The sequence below is a fragment of the Somniosus microcephalus genome, chromosome 13 (assembly GCF_052327205.1).
Source record: "Somniosus microcephalus isolate GS21.2 chromosome 13, FLI_Smic_1.0, whole genome shotgun sequence".
NCBI lineage: Eukaryota > Metazoa > Chordata > Chondrichthyes > Squaliformes > Somniosidae > Somniosus > Somniosus microcephalus.
Genome location: NC_140999.1, coordinates 37442669 through 37460741, shown reverse-complemented (window position 1 = coordinate 37460741; position 18073 = coordinate 37442669). Strand labels below are relative to the sequence as shown.

The 18073-nt window shown below is 48.9% G+C and overlaps 1 protein-coding gene across 7 annotated transcripts in view; it reads left to right on the top strand.

Moving 5' to 3' along the window:
• kank3 (KN motif and ankyrin repeat domains 3) overlaps positions 1-18073 on the top strand; it is a 76818-nt gene that overhangs the window by 28220 nt on the left and 30525 nt on the right. For all 7 annotated transcript variants that reach the window (XR_015080550.1, XR_015080551.1, XM_086004767.1 and 4 more), the window contains exons 2-4: positions 13883-13986; positions 14924-16879; positions 17820-17919. Coding sequence is in view for 5 of the 7 variants with exons in the window: in XM_086004767.1 (XP_085860893.1) it covers positions 13950-13986; positions 14924-16879; positions 17820-17919 (2093 nt within the window). In the remaining 2 variants the exon portion in view is untranslated. The remainder of the gene's footprint in view (positions 1-13882; positions 13987-14923; positions 16880-17819; positions 17920-18073) is intronic.

Here is an 18073-nt window from a genome sequence, read left to right as displayed (position 1 = left end):
TGCCACCAGCTTGGCTAGCTGGTGAAACCACAGCTTTTTCTTTTTCTTGATTTTCTTCAACTTTGGACGCCAGAGGAATCGATGTCCTTGAGGTGCTGCCGAATTGCAGGTAAGTCCGTTTCCAATTCGTCGCCACTGTTGTGTCCGTGTGTTAATAGAGACACTGAAGACAGGAGTTGGTTTCACAGGTGTTTACTGAACAAAGTCTGGAGGGGAACTAACTGATACAACACAATATACAGGCTTATATAGCCCAAGTGGCCATTACCGGCATTACAGTACACAGGGGGCTCTTAAAGGCACATACACTACAACTCTGTCTGCTCAGACATTCTCCCGTAATCAGCTTGTAGGCCTGGCTGGAATCTCCTGTCCATCACGAACACCTGGGCCCCTCCCATCTTCTCCAAACAGGCTGCTGGTCAATCAGCAGTAACAATCATACAAAATGTCCGATACAAAAAAAAACCCTTGGGGCCTGATGCTTACAGACAGACCCATAGAGGTGGCAGCACAGTGGTATACAGTTGGGAGAGAGTGCCCCTGGGAGTCCTCAACATTGACTCCGGACCCCATGACACCTTCCATCAGAAGTCTTTCCTTGCCCCTTGGGTAAGGAAACCTCCTTCTGATTACCACCTACCGCCCTCCCTCAGCTGATGAATCAGCTACCGCCCTCCCTCAGCTGATGAATCAGCTACCGCCCTCCCTCAGCTGATGAATCAGCTACCGCCCTCCCTCAGCTGATGAATCAGCTACCGCCCTCCCTCAGCTGATAAAATAGTACTTCTCCATGTTGAACATCACTTGGAAGAAGCACTGAGAGTAGCAAGGGCATAAAATTTACTCTGGGTGGAGGACTTCAATGTCCATTACCAAGAGTGGCTCGGTAGCACTACTACTGACTGAGCTGGCCGAGTCCTGAAGGACACAGCTATCAGACTGGGCCTGCGGCAGGTGGTCAGAGAACCAACACGAGGAGAAAACCTACTTGACCTCATTCTCACCAATCTACCTGTCGCAGATGCATCTGTCCATGACAGTATTGGTAGGAGTGACCACCGCATCGTCCTTGTGGAGACAAAGTCCCGTCTTCACATTGAGGACACCCTCCATCCATTATGTGGCACTACCACCGTGCTAAATGGGATAATTTCAGAACAGATCTAGCAGCTCAAAGGTGAGCATCCATGAGGGCCATTAGCAGCAGAAGAACTGTATTCCACCACAATCTGTAACCTCATGGCCTGGCATATCCCTCACTCATCAAGCCAGGCGACCAACCCTGGTTCAATGAGTGTAGAAGAGCATGCCAGGAGCAGCACCAGGTGTACCTAAAAATGAGGTGCCAACCTGGTGAAGATATAACACAGGACTACATGCAGGCTAAACAGCGGAAGCAGCATGTTATAGATAGAGGTAAGCAATCCTACAACCAACGGATTAAATCAAAGCTCAGCAGTCCTGCCACGTCCAGGCGTGTATGGTGGTGGACAATTAAACAACTAATGGGAGGAGAAGATTCCATGAACATCCTCATACACAATGATGGCAAAGCCCAGCATGTAAGTGCAAAAGACAAGGCTTAAGCGTTGCATGACCCATCTTCAGCCAGAAGTGCCGAGTGGATGATCCATCTCGGCCTCCTCCTGAGGTCCCCACCATCACAGTCTTCAGCCAACTTGATTCCCTCCAAATGATATCAAGAAACGGCTGAGCGCACTGGATGCAACAAAGGTTATGGGCACCGACAACATCCCGGCTGTAGTGCTGAAGACTTGTGCTCCAGAACTAGCCGTGCCTCTAGCCAAGCTATTCCAGTACAGCTACAACACTAGCATCTCCCCAACAATGTGGAAAACTGCCCAGGTATGTCATGTCCACATAAACCAGGACAAATCCAATCCAGCCAATTACCGCCCATCAGCCTACTCTCAATCATCAGCAAAATGATGGAAGGTGTCATTGACAATACTATCAAGCGACACTTATTCACCAATAACCTGCTCACGAAGCTCAGTTTGGGTTCCGCCAGGACTACTTGGTAGGAGTGACCACCGCACAGTCCTTGTGGAGACAAAGTCCCGTCTTTACATTGAGGACACCTTCCATCCATTATGTGGCACTACCACCGTGCTAAATGAGATAACTTCAGAACAGATCTAGCACCTCATTACAGCCTTGGTTCAAACATGGACAAAAGAGCTGAATTCCAGAGGTGCGGCAAGAGTGACTGCCATTGACAACAAGGCAGACAGTGTATAGCACCAAGGAGCCCTAGTAAAACTGAAATCAGTGAGGATCAGGGGTAAAACTCTCCACTGGCTGGAGTCATACCTAGCACAAAGGAACATGGTTGTGGTTGTTGGGAGGCTAATCATCTCAGCCCCAGGACATCGCTGCAGGAGTTCCTCAGGACAGAGTCCTAGGCCCAGCCATCTCCAGCTGCTTCATCAATGACCTTCCCTTCATCATAAGGTCAGAAGTGGGGATGTTTGCTGATGATTGCACAGTGTTCAGTTCCATTCGCAACTACTTAGATAATGAAGCAGTCCATGCCCGCATGCAACAAGACCTGGACAACATCCAGGCTTGGGCTGATAAGTGGCAAGTAACATTCGCACCACAGAAGTGCCAGGCAATGGCCATCTCCAACAAGAGAGAGTCTAACCACCTCCCCTTGACATTCAATGGCATTACCATTGCCAAATCCCCCACCATCAACATCCTGGGGGTCACCATTGACCAGAAACTTAACTGGACCAGCCACATAAATACTGTGGCTACAAGAGCAGGTCAGAGGCTGGATATACTGCAACAAGTGACTCACCTCCTGACTCCCCACAGCCATTCCATCATCTACAAGGCACAAGTCAGGAGTGTGATGGAATACTCTCCACTTGCCTGGATGAGTGCAGCTCCAACAACACTCAAGAAGCTCGACACCATCCAAGACAAAGCAGCCCGCTTGATTGACACCCCATCCACCACCTTAAACATTCACTCCCTCCACCACAGGCGCAATGTGGCTGCAGTGTGTACCATCTACAAGATGCACTGCAGCAACCCGCCAAGGCTTCTTCGACAGCACTTCCCAAACCCGTGACCTTTACCACCTAGAAGGACAAGGGCAGCAGGCACATGGGAACACCACCACCTCCAAGTTCCCCTCCAAGTCACACACCATCCTGACCTGGAAATATATCAGCCGATCCTTCATCATCGCTGGGCCAAAATCCTGGAACTCCCTCCCTAACAGCAGTGTGGGAGTAACTTCACCACATGGACTGCAGTGGCTCACCACCACCTTCTCAAGGACAATTAGGGATGGACAATAAATGCTGGCCATGCCAGCGATGCCCACATCCCATGAATGAATACATTTTTAAAAATACATGTTCACTGCAACTTAATGCCTCCAAGCTGAAGCTGAACAGGTGCAGCCTCCTAAGTGAGAGATGTCAACAACAACAACAACTGATATTTATATAGCACCTTTAACATAATAAAGCATCCCAAGGCACTTCACAGGAGTGCTATCAAAAAAAAAATTAACACTGAGCCATATAAGGAGATGTTCGGGCAGATGACCAAAAGCTTGGTCAAAGATGTAGGTTTTTTAGGAGAGTCTTAAAGGAGGAAAGAGAAATAGAGATGTGGAGAGATTTAGGGAGGGAATTCCAGAGCTTAGGACCTAGGCAGCTGAAGGCACGACCGCCAATGGTGAAGCATTTAAAATCGGGGATGTTCAAAAGTCCAGAATAGGTGAAGTGCAGAGGTCTAGAGGGATTATAGGGCTGGAGGAGATTACAGAGATAAGGATGAGAATTTTAAAATCGAGCTGTTGCTTAACTGGGAGCCAGTGTAGGTCAGCAAGCACAGGGGAGATGGGTGAGCGGGACTTGGTGCGAATTAGCACATGGGCGGCAGAGTTTTGGATGACCTCAAGTCAGCGATTGTACTGTGTGCGGTCTGGTGCGAGGAATTCTGGTGACAGTAACAGGTTGAGGAATCCTGGTGACAGTATCATCTACAGTCTGGTCGGAGGAATGCCGATGACATTAATGACTGCAGTTTGCTGGGAGGAATCCTGGTGACAGTAACAGATGCAGCCTGATGTGTGTGCAGTCTGGTGTGTGAGGAACACCGATTCTGTGTCTTTATTGATACAAACATGTCAGCTCGTGCGTGGGGAGAATGCAAGTTGTGCGTCTGGCATGCATGTATTATCTAACAGAATCTCAGAGCCTTGTCATTCTTAATGAGTGCAGGAGTTAGAGTGATTTTTAATTACCCTCAGATGACTTGATTTAAGGGACCCGAGTGAATTTGCCTCATATTTATGAGGCGCTTATTCAATGACACTGGAGTGTTGAGCATTATAAATTACAATGCAGACAAATAATTAGGGCAGACAATGGAAAGACCTGAGAGGAAAGTTTGATGTGTGTTTTGGGGAACAGGTTGTTTTAGTGCCTCATAACCTCCTCCAGTGCGCTCATTGTTTAAACAATTTTTGGTGCTTTTTCATACTGACCAGCTTGTGTCTGGTGTTTGGAGAGTGAGCAAAGGCCCATTGTCATTGAGGTTTCTGTGGGAGGTTGTGACCTGCCCAGGATTCGTCCAATTGTTGTTCATAAGAAGTTCTATATTTTACGAACATACAAAAATGACGGGCGGGAAAAGACCAGCTGGTCCATCAAGCTTGCCCCACACTTATGATAGCTGGAGCATCGTGACGAGACACTTTTTACACCGCAACTCCCTCCCCCGCCATGTAATCTCCTGGGAGAGGCAAGAAAAACCCTCGGCCAATAAGGGAAAAAAGTACTCTGGAAAATTCCTCTCCGACCTCCTCAGGCAATCTTTTTATATGAAGTGTTGGGCCAAAATAAGGAAATTGGTTTCTGTTAACTGATACTGTGGGGGTGATTTTCATTCAGAAGCCGGGAAGGAGGCGGGACTACAACTTTCGGGGTTGTAGTCCCGCCTCCATCGAGATGTGGCCAATCCACGAGATTTTAACTTGATTAACCTTGTTGAGCCCGCCCAGTGGGCTCAGCAGGCCAATTAAGGGCCACCCAGCAACAGGTGACATCACAAACTGAAATTTCATCTGTCAGGACGTTTTGACAGATGAAATATCAGTGTTTCACAGCTGTTTGAAGCTGTCAAACGCTGACAGTCTTACTTCTAACCTGAGTCCTTCTACACAGACTCGGGTTAGAAATCTCACCGGCACAGAAAGCTGCAGGCTGTCACTTTTGACAGTTCGCAGCCATTTTGCTTTCTTTGCCAGTTAGATGATGGACTCCCGGAACCTAGAGGAAGGAAGGCTGAAAAGGTAAGTACAGGTTATTTAAACTTCTTTACACACTTTAGAAACACCAAACACACTTACCTTTGCACTCATGCACCCATCACTCACCTGAACACCGACATCTCGACCCCTCCAAGTCCTTCAACCCGACAGCCCGACTCCTCTAACTTGGCGTGGTTTGGAGCCGTCGGGAATCCCACACTTCAAGCTTTAAAATAGGGATTAGGCTAAAAACTGCCTGTTAACTACCTGTTAACAGGCAGTTAATTGGCACTAATCCCTTCCCACCTCGGGTAGGCGGGTCCCAGTGCGGGGCGGGTACCCGCCTCCTTTGAAACTTACATGGAGGCGGGTTGGGGGCGGGATGGTGTCGGGACCCCCAAATTCGAGACTTTAACCCCCGCACGCCTCCAATCCCGACTCCACAGGTCAATGAAAATCGACCCCTGTCTGTTTGTGTGTGCACTCCAGTGGGGCCTAGCTGGGTGAAGGAAGGGGAATGCGCAAGCGGAATGGAGACTGCGGGCTGCGTGGGGGGGGGGGCGGGGAGTTGGGGGGGTCGCAGATGTGTCGTGCTGGAGGAAATTATTGGGGGTTGGTGGTGACCCCATAGAAGGATTTAAACACAAGGATAAACATTTTAAATTTGAGGCACTGGGTTAGCAGGCGTCGGCCCGTGAGGAGGGGTGTGATGAGTGCGACTTGGTGTGGGAAAGGATATGGGCAGCGGAGTTTTGGGTGATTGAAAATTTATGGAATGTGGTGGGTGGAGACAAACCAGGACAGCATTAGAGAAATCGAGGTTGGGATGGGCAATAATTATTGTCTTGTTAGTGTCCCCCATATCCTAAGAATAGATTTTAAAAAATTAAAGACCCTGATAATAATGAGCTTTTTAAGGTAAAGAATGGAACGTAAATGGACTACAAATGCAAGTATTGAACTCAGCAACATGTAACTTCCTATCAGCACTATTTATTTCCCAGCCGTTTGAATTAAATGCCGTTTCATTACACATAGTCATTATGAACATTTCTGGAGATTAATCTGAGTATCAAATTTTCCCCAACTAACTGCTATGCTCACTGAAGCATATTATTCTGATACAAGCCAGAAATTTGTTATAAAAATCCATTGGGAATGAGAACTAATATGTTTCTAATTAAATGAATTGGGGTGTGCAGTGGATTAAGCAGACACCTGTTAGTGTGACCACAGAGTAGAACAGAGTAACCAAAATGTTACAGGGTTACAGAGTTACAACATAACACACATAGCAAAATTCCTAAAAATATTCAAAAAAGGTCCACATATCCCATTCATTCATCTTACTTGCTCTCTCTCTTACTCTCAACAACAACAACAACAACTTGTATTTATATAGCGCCTTTAACATAGTAAAACGTCCCAAGGCGCTTCACAGGAGTGTTATAAGACAAAACATTTGACACTGAGTCACATAAGGAGAAAATAGGGCAGGTGACCAAATGCTTGGTCAAAGAGGTAGGTTTTAACGAGCATCTGAAAAGAGGAAAGAGAGGTAGTGAGGTGGAGCGGTTTAGGCAGGGAATTCCAGAACTTAGGGCCTAGGCAACAGAAGGCACGGCTGCCAATGGTTGAACGATTATAATCAGGGATGCTCAAAAGGGCAGAATTAAAGGAGCGCAGATATCTCGGGGGTTGTGAGGCTGAAGGAGATTACAGAGATAGGGTGGGGCGAGGCCATGGAGGGATTTGAAAACAAGGATGAGAATTTTGACCAGGAGCCAGTGTAGGTCAGCGAGCACAGGGGTGATGGGTGAACGGGACTCTCCTACTGCTCCTGGTCCTTCTTGTGTCTCTCTCTCTGACTGGTGTTTTCTCTGTTACTTCGATGATCTCTAGATTCTGGGCTGCATTCATTCCCTCCAGCAATCTCTCCCAACTCCACATCTCTATCCGTATACACACAGTATAAGGCACTCGTACTGCTCTGCTTCCCAGGCCCCTGAACAGCTGGTCAGTTCACATGGGAAGCCCTTATGTTGGGGACTCTGTGACTGCTGCACGTGCTAGAGCCTTGAACCAGCCTTTCAATACTGACTGGGTACCTATTTTTGATGCAACCAAAAAACAAACAAACTATAACTTAACTAAACATTAAATGAAACTTAACAACTTAAATTAAAATGTTGTATTCGGGGGGTAATGATGCACTCCAGTCCTTGTGGTGCCCACCGATCGCGGAAGGCCTCGAGCGTGCCGACGGACACCACGTGTGTCATCTCCAGGGCCACCCGGGTGCAAACGTGGCTGCGGAAGAGAGGCAGGCAGTCAGGCCGAACGACCCCCTCGACCGCCCGCTGCCTGGACCAGTTGCTGGCCACTTTGGCCAGGCCCAGGAGCAGTCCTATGAGGAGGTCCCCTGACCTGCCCGCTCCCCTCCGCACCGGGTGACCAAAGATCAGGAGCGCGGGACTGAAGTGCAGCCAAAAATCGAGGAGCAGCCCTTTCAAATAATGGAAGCGGGGCTGCAACCTCTCACACTCTATATAAATGTGGAACACGGACTCCATACTAACTGGGTAAGATGGAGCACCAGAAGCACAAACTAGATGGGCTGAAGGGACTTTTTTCTCCTGGACTTTTTCTTAGGACAATCACTGGGGAAACTGTGGTACAATTGGAGGGGTTTGGCTGTGCAATATCCCACTGCACTGCTTGAGGAGCAGATGGAGAAAACTGCTATTTAAGCGGTTAGAGCTAATCCTTGGGGCAGATGGTGAAACAGCAGCAAATTGCCCCTGGGGTGGTAGCACCTCCAAGCGTGGAACTCCGGTTAAAACTGAACACAGAGCATTGTGCGTGGTTGTTAGGAATTTAAACAGACGTTTGTGGCAGAACCACTGAATGACTCTGGCTAATTGTATATAATTCTCTTTAATGAGGTTCTAGCACCAGCCTAAACCTGTACCATTGTGTTAGGCATTACTGTGTTTTGTATATAGAGTTTGCATGTACGGGGCATGGCCCCTTTAAGAGCACGGGAAAACGCGATGACGTCACGTCGCAAACCACGGGACTGCCCAGTCAGTCCTCATGGCATCTCCGTTGAGTAAAGACCTGTTTAATCGTTCTCTGGTGTCGATCTCAGTTATTCGTAGGAATTCGTTAATTCCTACATTGGTGATCCCGTTTTTGTGAACGTTTTCACAAAAGAAGAGCACAGCATGGAAGCAAACGTCGTTTCCCTAAAGCTACCGCAGTTCTGGGAGCAGCAAGCGCCCTCGTGGTTTATTCAGGTCGAGGCCCAGTTCGCCCTGAGGAACATCGATGCGGATCAGACCAAGTATCTTTACGTGGTCTCCGCACTCGACAGCTCTACCGCCTCTCGGATCGTCAGCCTCCTCGAAAACCCCCTAACGGAGCGCAAGTATGAAACCCTCAAAGCGCGGTTACTGCAGGTTTTCGGGCTCACAAAATCGGAGCGCGCCCGTCGATTACTCGCTATGCCCGGGCTCGGGGACTCCAAGCCTTCAGAGTTGATGAGCCAAATGCTCACACTCCTGGGCTTAGAACGGGAATGTTTCCTATTCCGCGAGATTTTCCTCAGCCAACTGCCTGAAAAGGTACAAGCTGCCCTGGCCAGATCTGAAGTTGAAGACTGCGCAACACTCGCTGCGGAGGCTGACAAAATTTTCACTGTAACTCGGCAGTACTGCGCCGCCACGAGGCACCCATCCCCCGCAGACACCGCTCCAGCTCGTCCGCCTGCTGGGCTGTGTTTCTACCTCGCGCAGTTCGGCGCGAAAGCGAAACATTGCCGCCCTCCCTGCAGTTTCCCCCCCAAAAAAAAACAACGACTGACACTGCGACCACCGAGGGACGGGTCTAACGGGCACCCCGCGGCCGCAATGGCGATCGGCAACGCGGGAAAATTGCTCTGCATCACCGATACACTCTCTGGTCATCGTTTTCTGTGCAACACTGGAGCGCAGTGCAGCATTTTACCCGTGTCCGCCCTCGATGTGCAGACGGGGAATCACGGCCCTGCCCTTGAAGCGGCCAATGGTGGAACAATTCAGAGCTTTGGCAGACGGCGAGTGGAGTTGTGCCTCGGGGGGCAACGCTTTCACTGGGAGGTTGTTACGGCCAAAGTTTCCCAGCCCCTCCTCGGCGCGGATTTCCTGTGCGCCAACAGCCTCCTGGTCGACGTTAGGAACTGGCGACTGATCAACGCAGAAACTTTTAATTCTCTTCCGTGTTACCGCAGTAACACTACGTCACGCACCGTCTCCTGTGCGTTCCCGACTCCTGATGAGTTCGCTCGCCTGCTCAGTGAATTCCCCGACCTGACAAGACCCACGTTCTCCTCCACAGCCACGAAACATGGTGTGGAACACCACATCACCACCAACGGCCCCCCGGTCTATGCGTGGGCCCGGCGCCTAGAACCTGGCAAGCTGGCGGTCGCAAAGGCGGAGTTCGCAACCATGGAACGGTTAGGGATTATTTGCCGGTCGAATAGTTCCTGGTCTTCACCCCTCCATATCATCCCGAAGCCTGGCGGCAGATGGCGGCCATGCGGCGACTATCGACGACTAAACGACGCCACCACTCCTGATCGGTACCCGATCCCCCATATCCAGGATTTCTCTGCCCATTTGGCAGGGAACACCGTGTTCTCAAAAGTCGACCTCGTCCGGGGCTACCACCAGGTCCCAGTTCATCCACAAGACATCCAGAAGACCGCAGTCATCACCCCATTCGGCCTCTTCGAGTTTTTACGGATGCCGTTTGGGTTGCAGAACTCCGCCCAGGCTTTCCAACGCCTGATGGACTCCGTGCTGCGGGACCTCAAGTTCCTCTTTGTCTACCTGGACGATATTCTAATTGCCAGTCCTACTAAGGAAGAACATACCTGTCACCTACGCACCCTTTTTCGACGCCTCAGCCAACACGGCCTGATTATCAACCCGGCCAAGTGTCAGTTTGGTCTGCACCAAATTGACTTCCTGGGGCATCGCATCACCTCAGAGGGAGCGGTTCCTTTACCTTCGAAGGTAGAGGCGGTGACATCCTTTCCACGCCCGCAGAACATAAAGGTCCTGCAGGAATTCCTAGGCAGGGTAAACTTTTATCACCGTTTCGTGCCTAAGGCGGCACTACTCATGCAGCCCCTGTATGAGGCCCTCCAGGGCAAGACTGGCAAGAACCCGGTAGACTGGACGGATGACATGGCCCGAGCGTTCGCCGACACCAAAAGCGCCTTAGCCAACGCGACTATGCTGGCGCACCCGCTGCCGGGAGCCACCATCGCCCTCACCACCGACGCGTCGGACTACGCAGTCGGTGCCGTGCAACAGCAGTGGGTGAACGGGACATGGCAGCCGTTGGCATTCTTCAGCCGTCAACTACGGTAGAACGAGAGAGCATACAGCACATTCGACCGGGAGTTGCTTGCCCTTTTTCTGGCCATCCGCCATTTTCGGTTCCTTCTGGAAGGACGTCCTTTCACCGCTTTTGTGGACCATAAGCCGCTGACCTTTGCAATGTCCAAGACCGCCGAACCGTGGTCAGCCCGACAGCAGCGTCAACTGACCTACATATCCGAATTCACCACGGATATACGACACGTGGCCAGTTAGGACAACCTGGTGGCAGACTGCCTCTCCCGTGCGATCGTCAATACGGTTCATTTGGGCATCGACTACGCCCTCATGGCAGCGGACCAAGCCTCAGACCCGGAAGTCCAAGCTTACCGAACGGCCATCACTGGCCTCCAGTTGGCCGACGTCAAGTTCCATTCGGCAGGTACCACGCTGTTGTGTGACGTCTCCGTACAGCATCCTCGCCCTATCGTGCCAGTTGTCTGGCGCCGCAAAGTGTTCAACGCCATACATGGGTTGTCACACCCTGGAATGAAGGCCTCTCAGAAACTGATGTCAGCGAAGTTTGTATGGCATGGCATGCATAATGATGTCCGCGACTGGGCCAACATCTGCGTGGTCTGCCAAAAGGCCAAAGTACAGCGCCACATCAAAGCTCCGTTGGCCGCCTTCCGTTCCAGAGCGACGTTTTGACCACGTCAACGTGGACCTGGTAGGACCACTCCCACCCTCCCATGGTTTTTCACACATCCTGACCATGGTTGACCGCACCACCAGATGGCCAGAGGTGGTCCCCCTGTCATCCACTACTTCGGCGGACGTGGCCAGGGTGTTCATTTCCTCCTGGATTGCCCATTTCGGAGTACCCGCCGATATTTCGTCAGACAGGGGACCGCAGTTTTCCTCTGAACTCTGGAATGCAGTGGCCCAAGGACTCGGTGTCAAATTACACCGCACCACAGCCTACCACCCACAGGCGAATGGCCTCTGCGAACGTTTCCACCGGTCAATGAAGGCCGCCCTGAGAGCCAGCCTCCAGGACGCTGGATGGGCAGGCAAGCTACCATGGGTCCTGATGGGCTTTCGCACGGCCCCCAAAGAAGACCTTCACTCTTCATCAGCGGAGCTGGTGCATGGTCAGCCGCTGCGGGTCCCAGGGGACTTTCTACCAACATCGACGGAGCAATGGTCCACGTCTGCCCAGCTTGCTAGTCACCAAGAGGCGGCCAGATGTTTCGCACCAGTGCCCACTTCGCACCACGGGCCGCAGAGGTCACATGTTCCCACGGAGCTTCACAAGGCTGAATACGTCTTTATTCGCCATGACGCGCATAGGGATCCGCTCAAGGCCCCATATACCGGTCCCTTCCGTGTGTTGGAAGCAGGGGACAAAACCTTCACGGTAGATGTCGGTGGTAAACCGGACCACATTTCGGTCGACCGCTTAAAGTCAGCACATTTGGACCTCGACCGCCCCGTTGAGACAGCACAACCGCCGAGACGGGGTCGGCCACCCGTCGTCATTACAGCAGACCAAGTGCGACCACCCGCCAGCCGCCCAGCAGCCTCCGCCTCGAGAGTACAGGAGTCATTCTGACAGGCTTGTCAGACCCCCTCACCATTTGACTTTGTCCGTTAAAGCGAATTCTGGGGGGGCGCATGTGGCAGAACCACTGAATGACTCTGGTTAACTGTATATAATTCTCTTTAACGAGGTTCTAACACCAGCCTAAACCTGTACCATTGTGTTAGGCATTACTGTGTTTTGTATATAGAGTTTGCATGTACGGGGCATGGCCCCTTAAAGAGCGCGGGAAAACGCGGGCAAACGCGATGACGTCACGTCGCAAACCACGGGACTGCCCAGTCAGTCCTCGTGGCATCTCCGTTGAGTAAAGACCTGTTTAATCGTTCTCTGGTGTCGATCTCAGTTATTCGTAGGAATTCGTTAATTCCTACACCCTCATGTTATAACATAGCGGGGTGGCTCGATCACTGGCTGGCTTCTTAATAAATGGTGTTTCAGTGAATAGTCTGTCTGTGAGAAACCGCTAGCCAGTGAGATTATTTGCAGAATAAAGTCCTGAGGAACTCTCCAACTGCATTTTACAGAATGTGTCAGGTCACTGGGTCCTGAGCACATCAGGTGAGAACTTTCCTCCCCTTCCCCCAATTGCTTTAATGTCTGTTGTCGTGCCAGGAATGTGTTAAATCGAATATTGTTGGGAATGGATTTGTTTTCCACACATTAAAATGCCTGTCCTCCCGCCACCCCCACACACACACGTTCTCCTCCAGCCTGCAGGTGATGTGTTTCTGGCCCTCTGCCAGAGCGGATCTCACCACCAGCACAATGGTTGGGGCCCCCCCTCACTCCACTGACTGCCGCACTGGCTCCGAATCCAATTCCCGCTCCCTCCTGTTCACCTGCCATCTCATATTCATTCCCTGCCATCTGCACTTCCCTGTCTCTGAACATCTTAGGCAGGAGTGCATGAAGCTCATTTACTGGGCGAGGAGGAGGCTGGAACCCGTCTGGGACTGGATCCCGGGGCTTGTGTTGGTGACTCCAATGTGTGACTCGGGAGGTCTTTTGAGGTATTTCCATTATCTGTCATTATTCTTTCTTTATATCTAAGCCCACTGATTTAGTTTTTGGGGATAAATGAACAGTATCACAGAATTTGATTCCCAAAAGAATAGTAAAAAAATCCCAGAATACCATGTAATAAAAACAAAATTTATCTATTCAGCCACTGTGGGTAATTTGAATTTAACTCACCGGGCCACGAGATTGGGTGACACGCCCGTTTTACATTCCGCCCAATATTGCCCTCCATTCTCTTCAATGGTGAGTAAAATCTGCCAGGGTGTAAAACCAGCGTTGCACCTGATCCCATCAGTTTCCCAACGGGCGGATTAAGTTAAAATTGTCTGCTGTAAATCAGTGACCCTGGTTAATCTGAGGTTGGTCCGCTCCCAATCACTCTAGCTGGCCAGCAGGCAGGACTCTCCCTCCACTTCTTCTTCCTTTTGGAGGACAATACCACAGCCTCCACTTGGCACCTCTCAGGTCAGGAACTGAGTGGAGTGTGAGACGCAAACCAGCGCTCATCCCGACTGAGCACCAGCGCGTCCAACCGTGCCTTGATACAAGATAGTGACGTTACATTTCCATTGTGTTTTATTCCAGGCTGCCTGATTGGCTGGAAGCACAATTACCTGTTGATTTCATGGGCACTCTGAACATTTGAGGAGAGATGGCACGACCAGCGCGAATGAATCTGAGTATCCCAGGTAAGCACCCACTCATCCACATTTGTGCCCACTAACAGGCTTCTCCTCATCAGAATTGCAGCCACTTCTGTGGCATGGGTGGGGGCTGAAGTGTGACGATTCCATCATCCCTTTACAAGAATAATTTTCATTCTAGGTCCCGGGTGGCTACGAGTGCCCGGTTAACAAAAATCCAACCAAACTGCAGCTCCCAGAATTAGCCCCAGCACCTCTATTGTGAACTCCCAACTCCCTGGCATTCCCGTTATTCTGAGCTCACAACTATCCAAATTATTGGATGCAGCACGTAACTCAATTGAATGAAGAGTGTGGGTGTACCAGGTCATTATACACATTCCCCACAGGCCATGCCAGAGTTTGAATCATTGGAAATGTACCACCATTACTCATGTGGATAGCTGGAATTGCTCCATTTGACAAACTCAGAGCAGAAATGTTCCGTGTTATACTTCTGATCCACTCGTTTTTTTTCCACGATGCCGTTGTCATATTCACAAGGTCACAAGATAATTAGATGAGGAAGGCCATTCGGTTCATCTTAACTGATCCAACAAGAGAGATCCTAACGTAGCATTCAATTGTTTCTTCAATGATTCCAGGGTTTTTGCCTCCACAGTTCTTTCTGGAAGTTGATTCCACATGTCGATCACTCTTTGTGTGAAGAAGAATTTCCTGATATCTGTCCTAAAATTGCCTTTTACTCATTTGAATTCGTGCACCCAGTACTACTTCTACAGTTTAATTTAAAGCAATATGCTGGGTTAAATTATTCTATGCTCTTAACTATCTTATATATCTGGGCTATTTAGTCAGATTCGAAGCAAACGTGCGGTTTGAGTGCTACGAAATCAACACTTATTTCAATGTGAAAAACTCCAGATAAGTGCAAGGATATTTTAAACTACAAATCTGGTAACAATGTTCTATCTTTTCCTAGATCTGGGAAATCATGCTTTGTATAACGAGTTGGATGACAGTGAGAAGAGCCCGTATGCTGTAGAAACACCATACGGTTTCCAGTTAGATCTGGATTTCCTCAAATATGTTGATGACATTCAGAGTGGAAACACTCTGAAGAAACTGAACATTCATCGTAAACCGAAAATAAAACCAACAATAAACACCAGTGGATGGACCTCCACAGAGTCATTGTCCTCCTCAACCAGTGAGGACATTAAAACTTTGCCCACAACACCAAAATTTAGAACTCACATAGTTGCTTATGAAACAAAGGAACCTGTTTGTAGTCAGCTCTTAAATGCAATGTCACCGCCACCAGTCAATAGACTTCTTCCACCACCTTCCCCAAGGTCTTCTCTGAGGAACCTTCGTGTGGAAAAGACATTGCTGGAGACCAGTCGGAGGCTGCAGGAGGAACAGTTGACTACTGAAGACATTCCGAGACCCAGGTTGTCGAGCACTGGATCCAAATCAGGCATAAATTCATGCAGTCAAAGCCAAACGTCCCCATCTGTTCAACAAAACACTTCCATAGGAAATGGTGACTTTAACCCAGTCTCCAATCCATCATTCACTGGCTTTTTCAGGTTTAGCCCTATGAACTCGGGAAGAAGCTCACCGGTTGCAAGTATCACACCAGCTCATCTTCAACACATCCGTGAGCAGATGGCAGCTGGCCTGAGGAGGCTGAAGGAGCTCGAAGAACAAGTGAAAATGATTCCATATCTGGAGAGGAAACTTTCGGCAGTAGATGAAGAGAAGAGGCAGCTCATGGCTGAGCTGAAAAAGAGAAAAGTCTGTAGTCCGTCTGAGGCCCTCCGTCTGAGGCAGCGGTCGTACAGCACAGGGAACATGGCACAGTACCAACCAGAAGCCAAGAAGATAGTGGAGCTTCATATTGATTTAGTTGGTGACAACAATGAGAAGAGGTCCAGTAAAATTAAAGAACTTAGACGACTAACTGAGAAATTGACAGTTGTAGAAAGGAGCAGAGCATGCTGTAAAGGCACGTCTCTGGGAGGTTCTCCAACTCCTCCAAGCAAAAATGTGCTGTTGAAGTCAGTGGGTGTAGGAGAAGAAAAGGACATGAATGAGATTGTCTCTTACTACAAATCAGAGAGACCCTCTCAAGAAGTAGCAGTTGGAACAGAAGTGGAAGTGAAGCATGTCGGTGTTGGAGTTGTTGAATCAATGTTGGGGCTCACCACTGAGGCACAGGAGGAAATTGAATTTCTGCAAGGAATTATTGATGGTCAGAAAGCAAATATCTCCATGATTGAGGTGGAGCTGGAAGATACAAATAATGAACTGAACAACTTAAAGCTGGACGTGCCACTTGTCACGTGTAGGAAGATGGTCGATGCCAGCGTGATGGCCCAGCCACTTATGGTCAATGCAAGTTTGGAAGCCAGAGTTCCAGTCATGAGTCGAGCAGTAGGTGATCATTTGGAGATTACAGATGCGGCTGTGGATTGCACACCACAGATGTCCAGCATAGGAGTCAACTGCAGCTTACAAGTACAGGAGGTCTCTGTTGGTCCAGATACTCCAATTACACAAGAGGACACTGATGATGCACATCCTGGGAAGAGTCTGGGTATTCACAGTCTGCGTAAGAGTGGATTTAGACAGGAGAGGGCCAGCGAAATACTGGAGGGTGACATGAAGATGGAAACTATTGAATATGTTACAAATGACAGTGATCAAGTGTTGGAGTGCCGTCAGAGAGTAGAAATAAAAGATTGTGACACTAAACATAAGGTTAAGGATGAGGTGACTAGGGTGAACTTATCAAAGGAAACAGTCCGAGAGAAACGCATTGCAGTCAAGCTCTGTAGCACAACTTTGCAGGTTGTGTGTGGGAGCAATGCAAAAACTGAGGAAAATGAGCAAAAGCCCCTGGAACAGCAGCAGATGGTCAGTCCTACCAAAGGTGAGTCTGTGGCTTTATACTATTTTAATGTGATGTAGTATCCCATGGGTAAAAGTCTAATCAGAAATTATTGGATTGATCATTTTGCATCTTGAAGATTGAAATTAGCAAAAATACTTTTCCAAACCTTCTTTCCATCCAATGTCAATTCCAGGAGTTTATGGCTCACACAGTAAATAATCTTAGTGAAGTACATAAACAGATTATTCAACAAGTTGTGGGGAGGGGGATCAGAACAAGTGTTGCAGCATTAGCCGCCACAATTTTAATCTCAAACTTCACAACTTTAACTTCCAAAGCTCACCCAATTATTTGACATGACTAGGTTATGTGTTGATTACCTAATATAACTAAGGGTTGGTAATAGAAGTGGAGTGACGGAGCTAATGGGAACCTGCAATCAGTAGTGTTCCTGTACTCAGGTCAGAGCTATTTGTTGCAGTGCTGGTGGATCTTCTCCACTTTGGCAGTAAAATTCATTCAGGTTCTCCTGTTTGAATGCCAAATAACCATTGCAGAGATGTTTCAGACAGAGCCTTTCTATGCTGATGGTGTCTGGCTGTCTTGGATTAGATATACAGGAAACTTTGGTTTATCCGGAGGTTAACTGTCCGGAATGCTCGATCCACCGGCAAAATTCAGTTGTCGGTTCAGTAAGTTTTTTTTCTTTTCGTTGCTTATTTTTCTCCAGTCAGGCTCTGCAAGGTCTAGCTGAAGCTGTTGCTTAGCTACAGAGATGCTTGCAAGCTACGGCTGACTGTTTAGAAGCAGGATTTGTTGCTAGATACGGAGCTCCTCCGTATGTTTTAACATTAGCGCTGGTTTGTCCGGCAGTTTTGATGGGACGGCAACAGTTCGGTCCCGTCGGTGCCGGATATCACAAAGGTTCCTGTACTGAACTATTGTAACCAATGTCATTATACCAGTCTCTTTCTAATAGGAGTGCTGAAGTCAATCATGAAAAAGAAGGATGGGTCAAACAATAGAGAGTCAAATGGCAGCAAGAAAAACCTGCAATTTGTTGGTCTCTTGAATGGAGAGTAAGTAATTACATTAATTGGTCTAAAGTTTTGTAAATTTATATTGACGTCGATAACCCTTATATTTATCAGTGGTTTATCTCTATGTCTCAATGGAGAATACAACGTGATTAACTAAACTACACCACTCAAGGATTTCTTGATATGGAATACA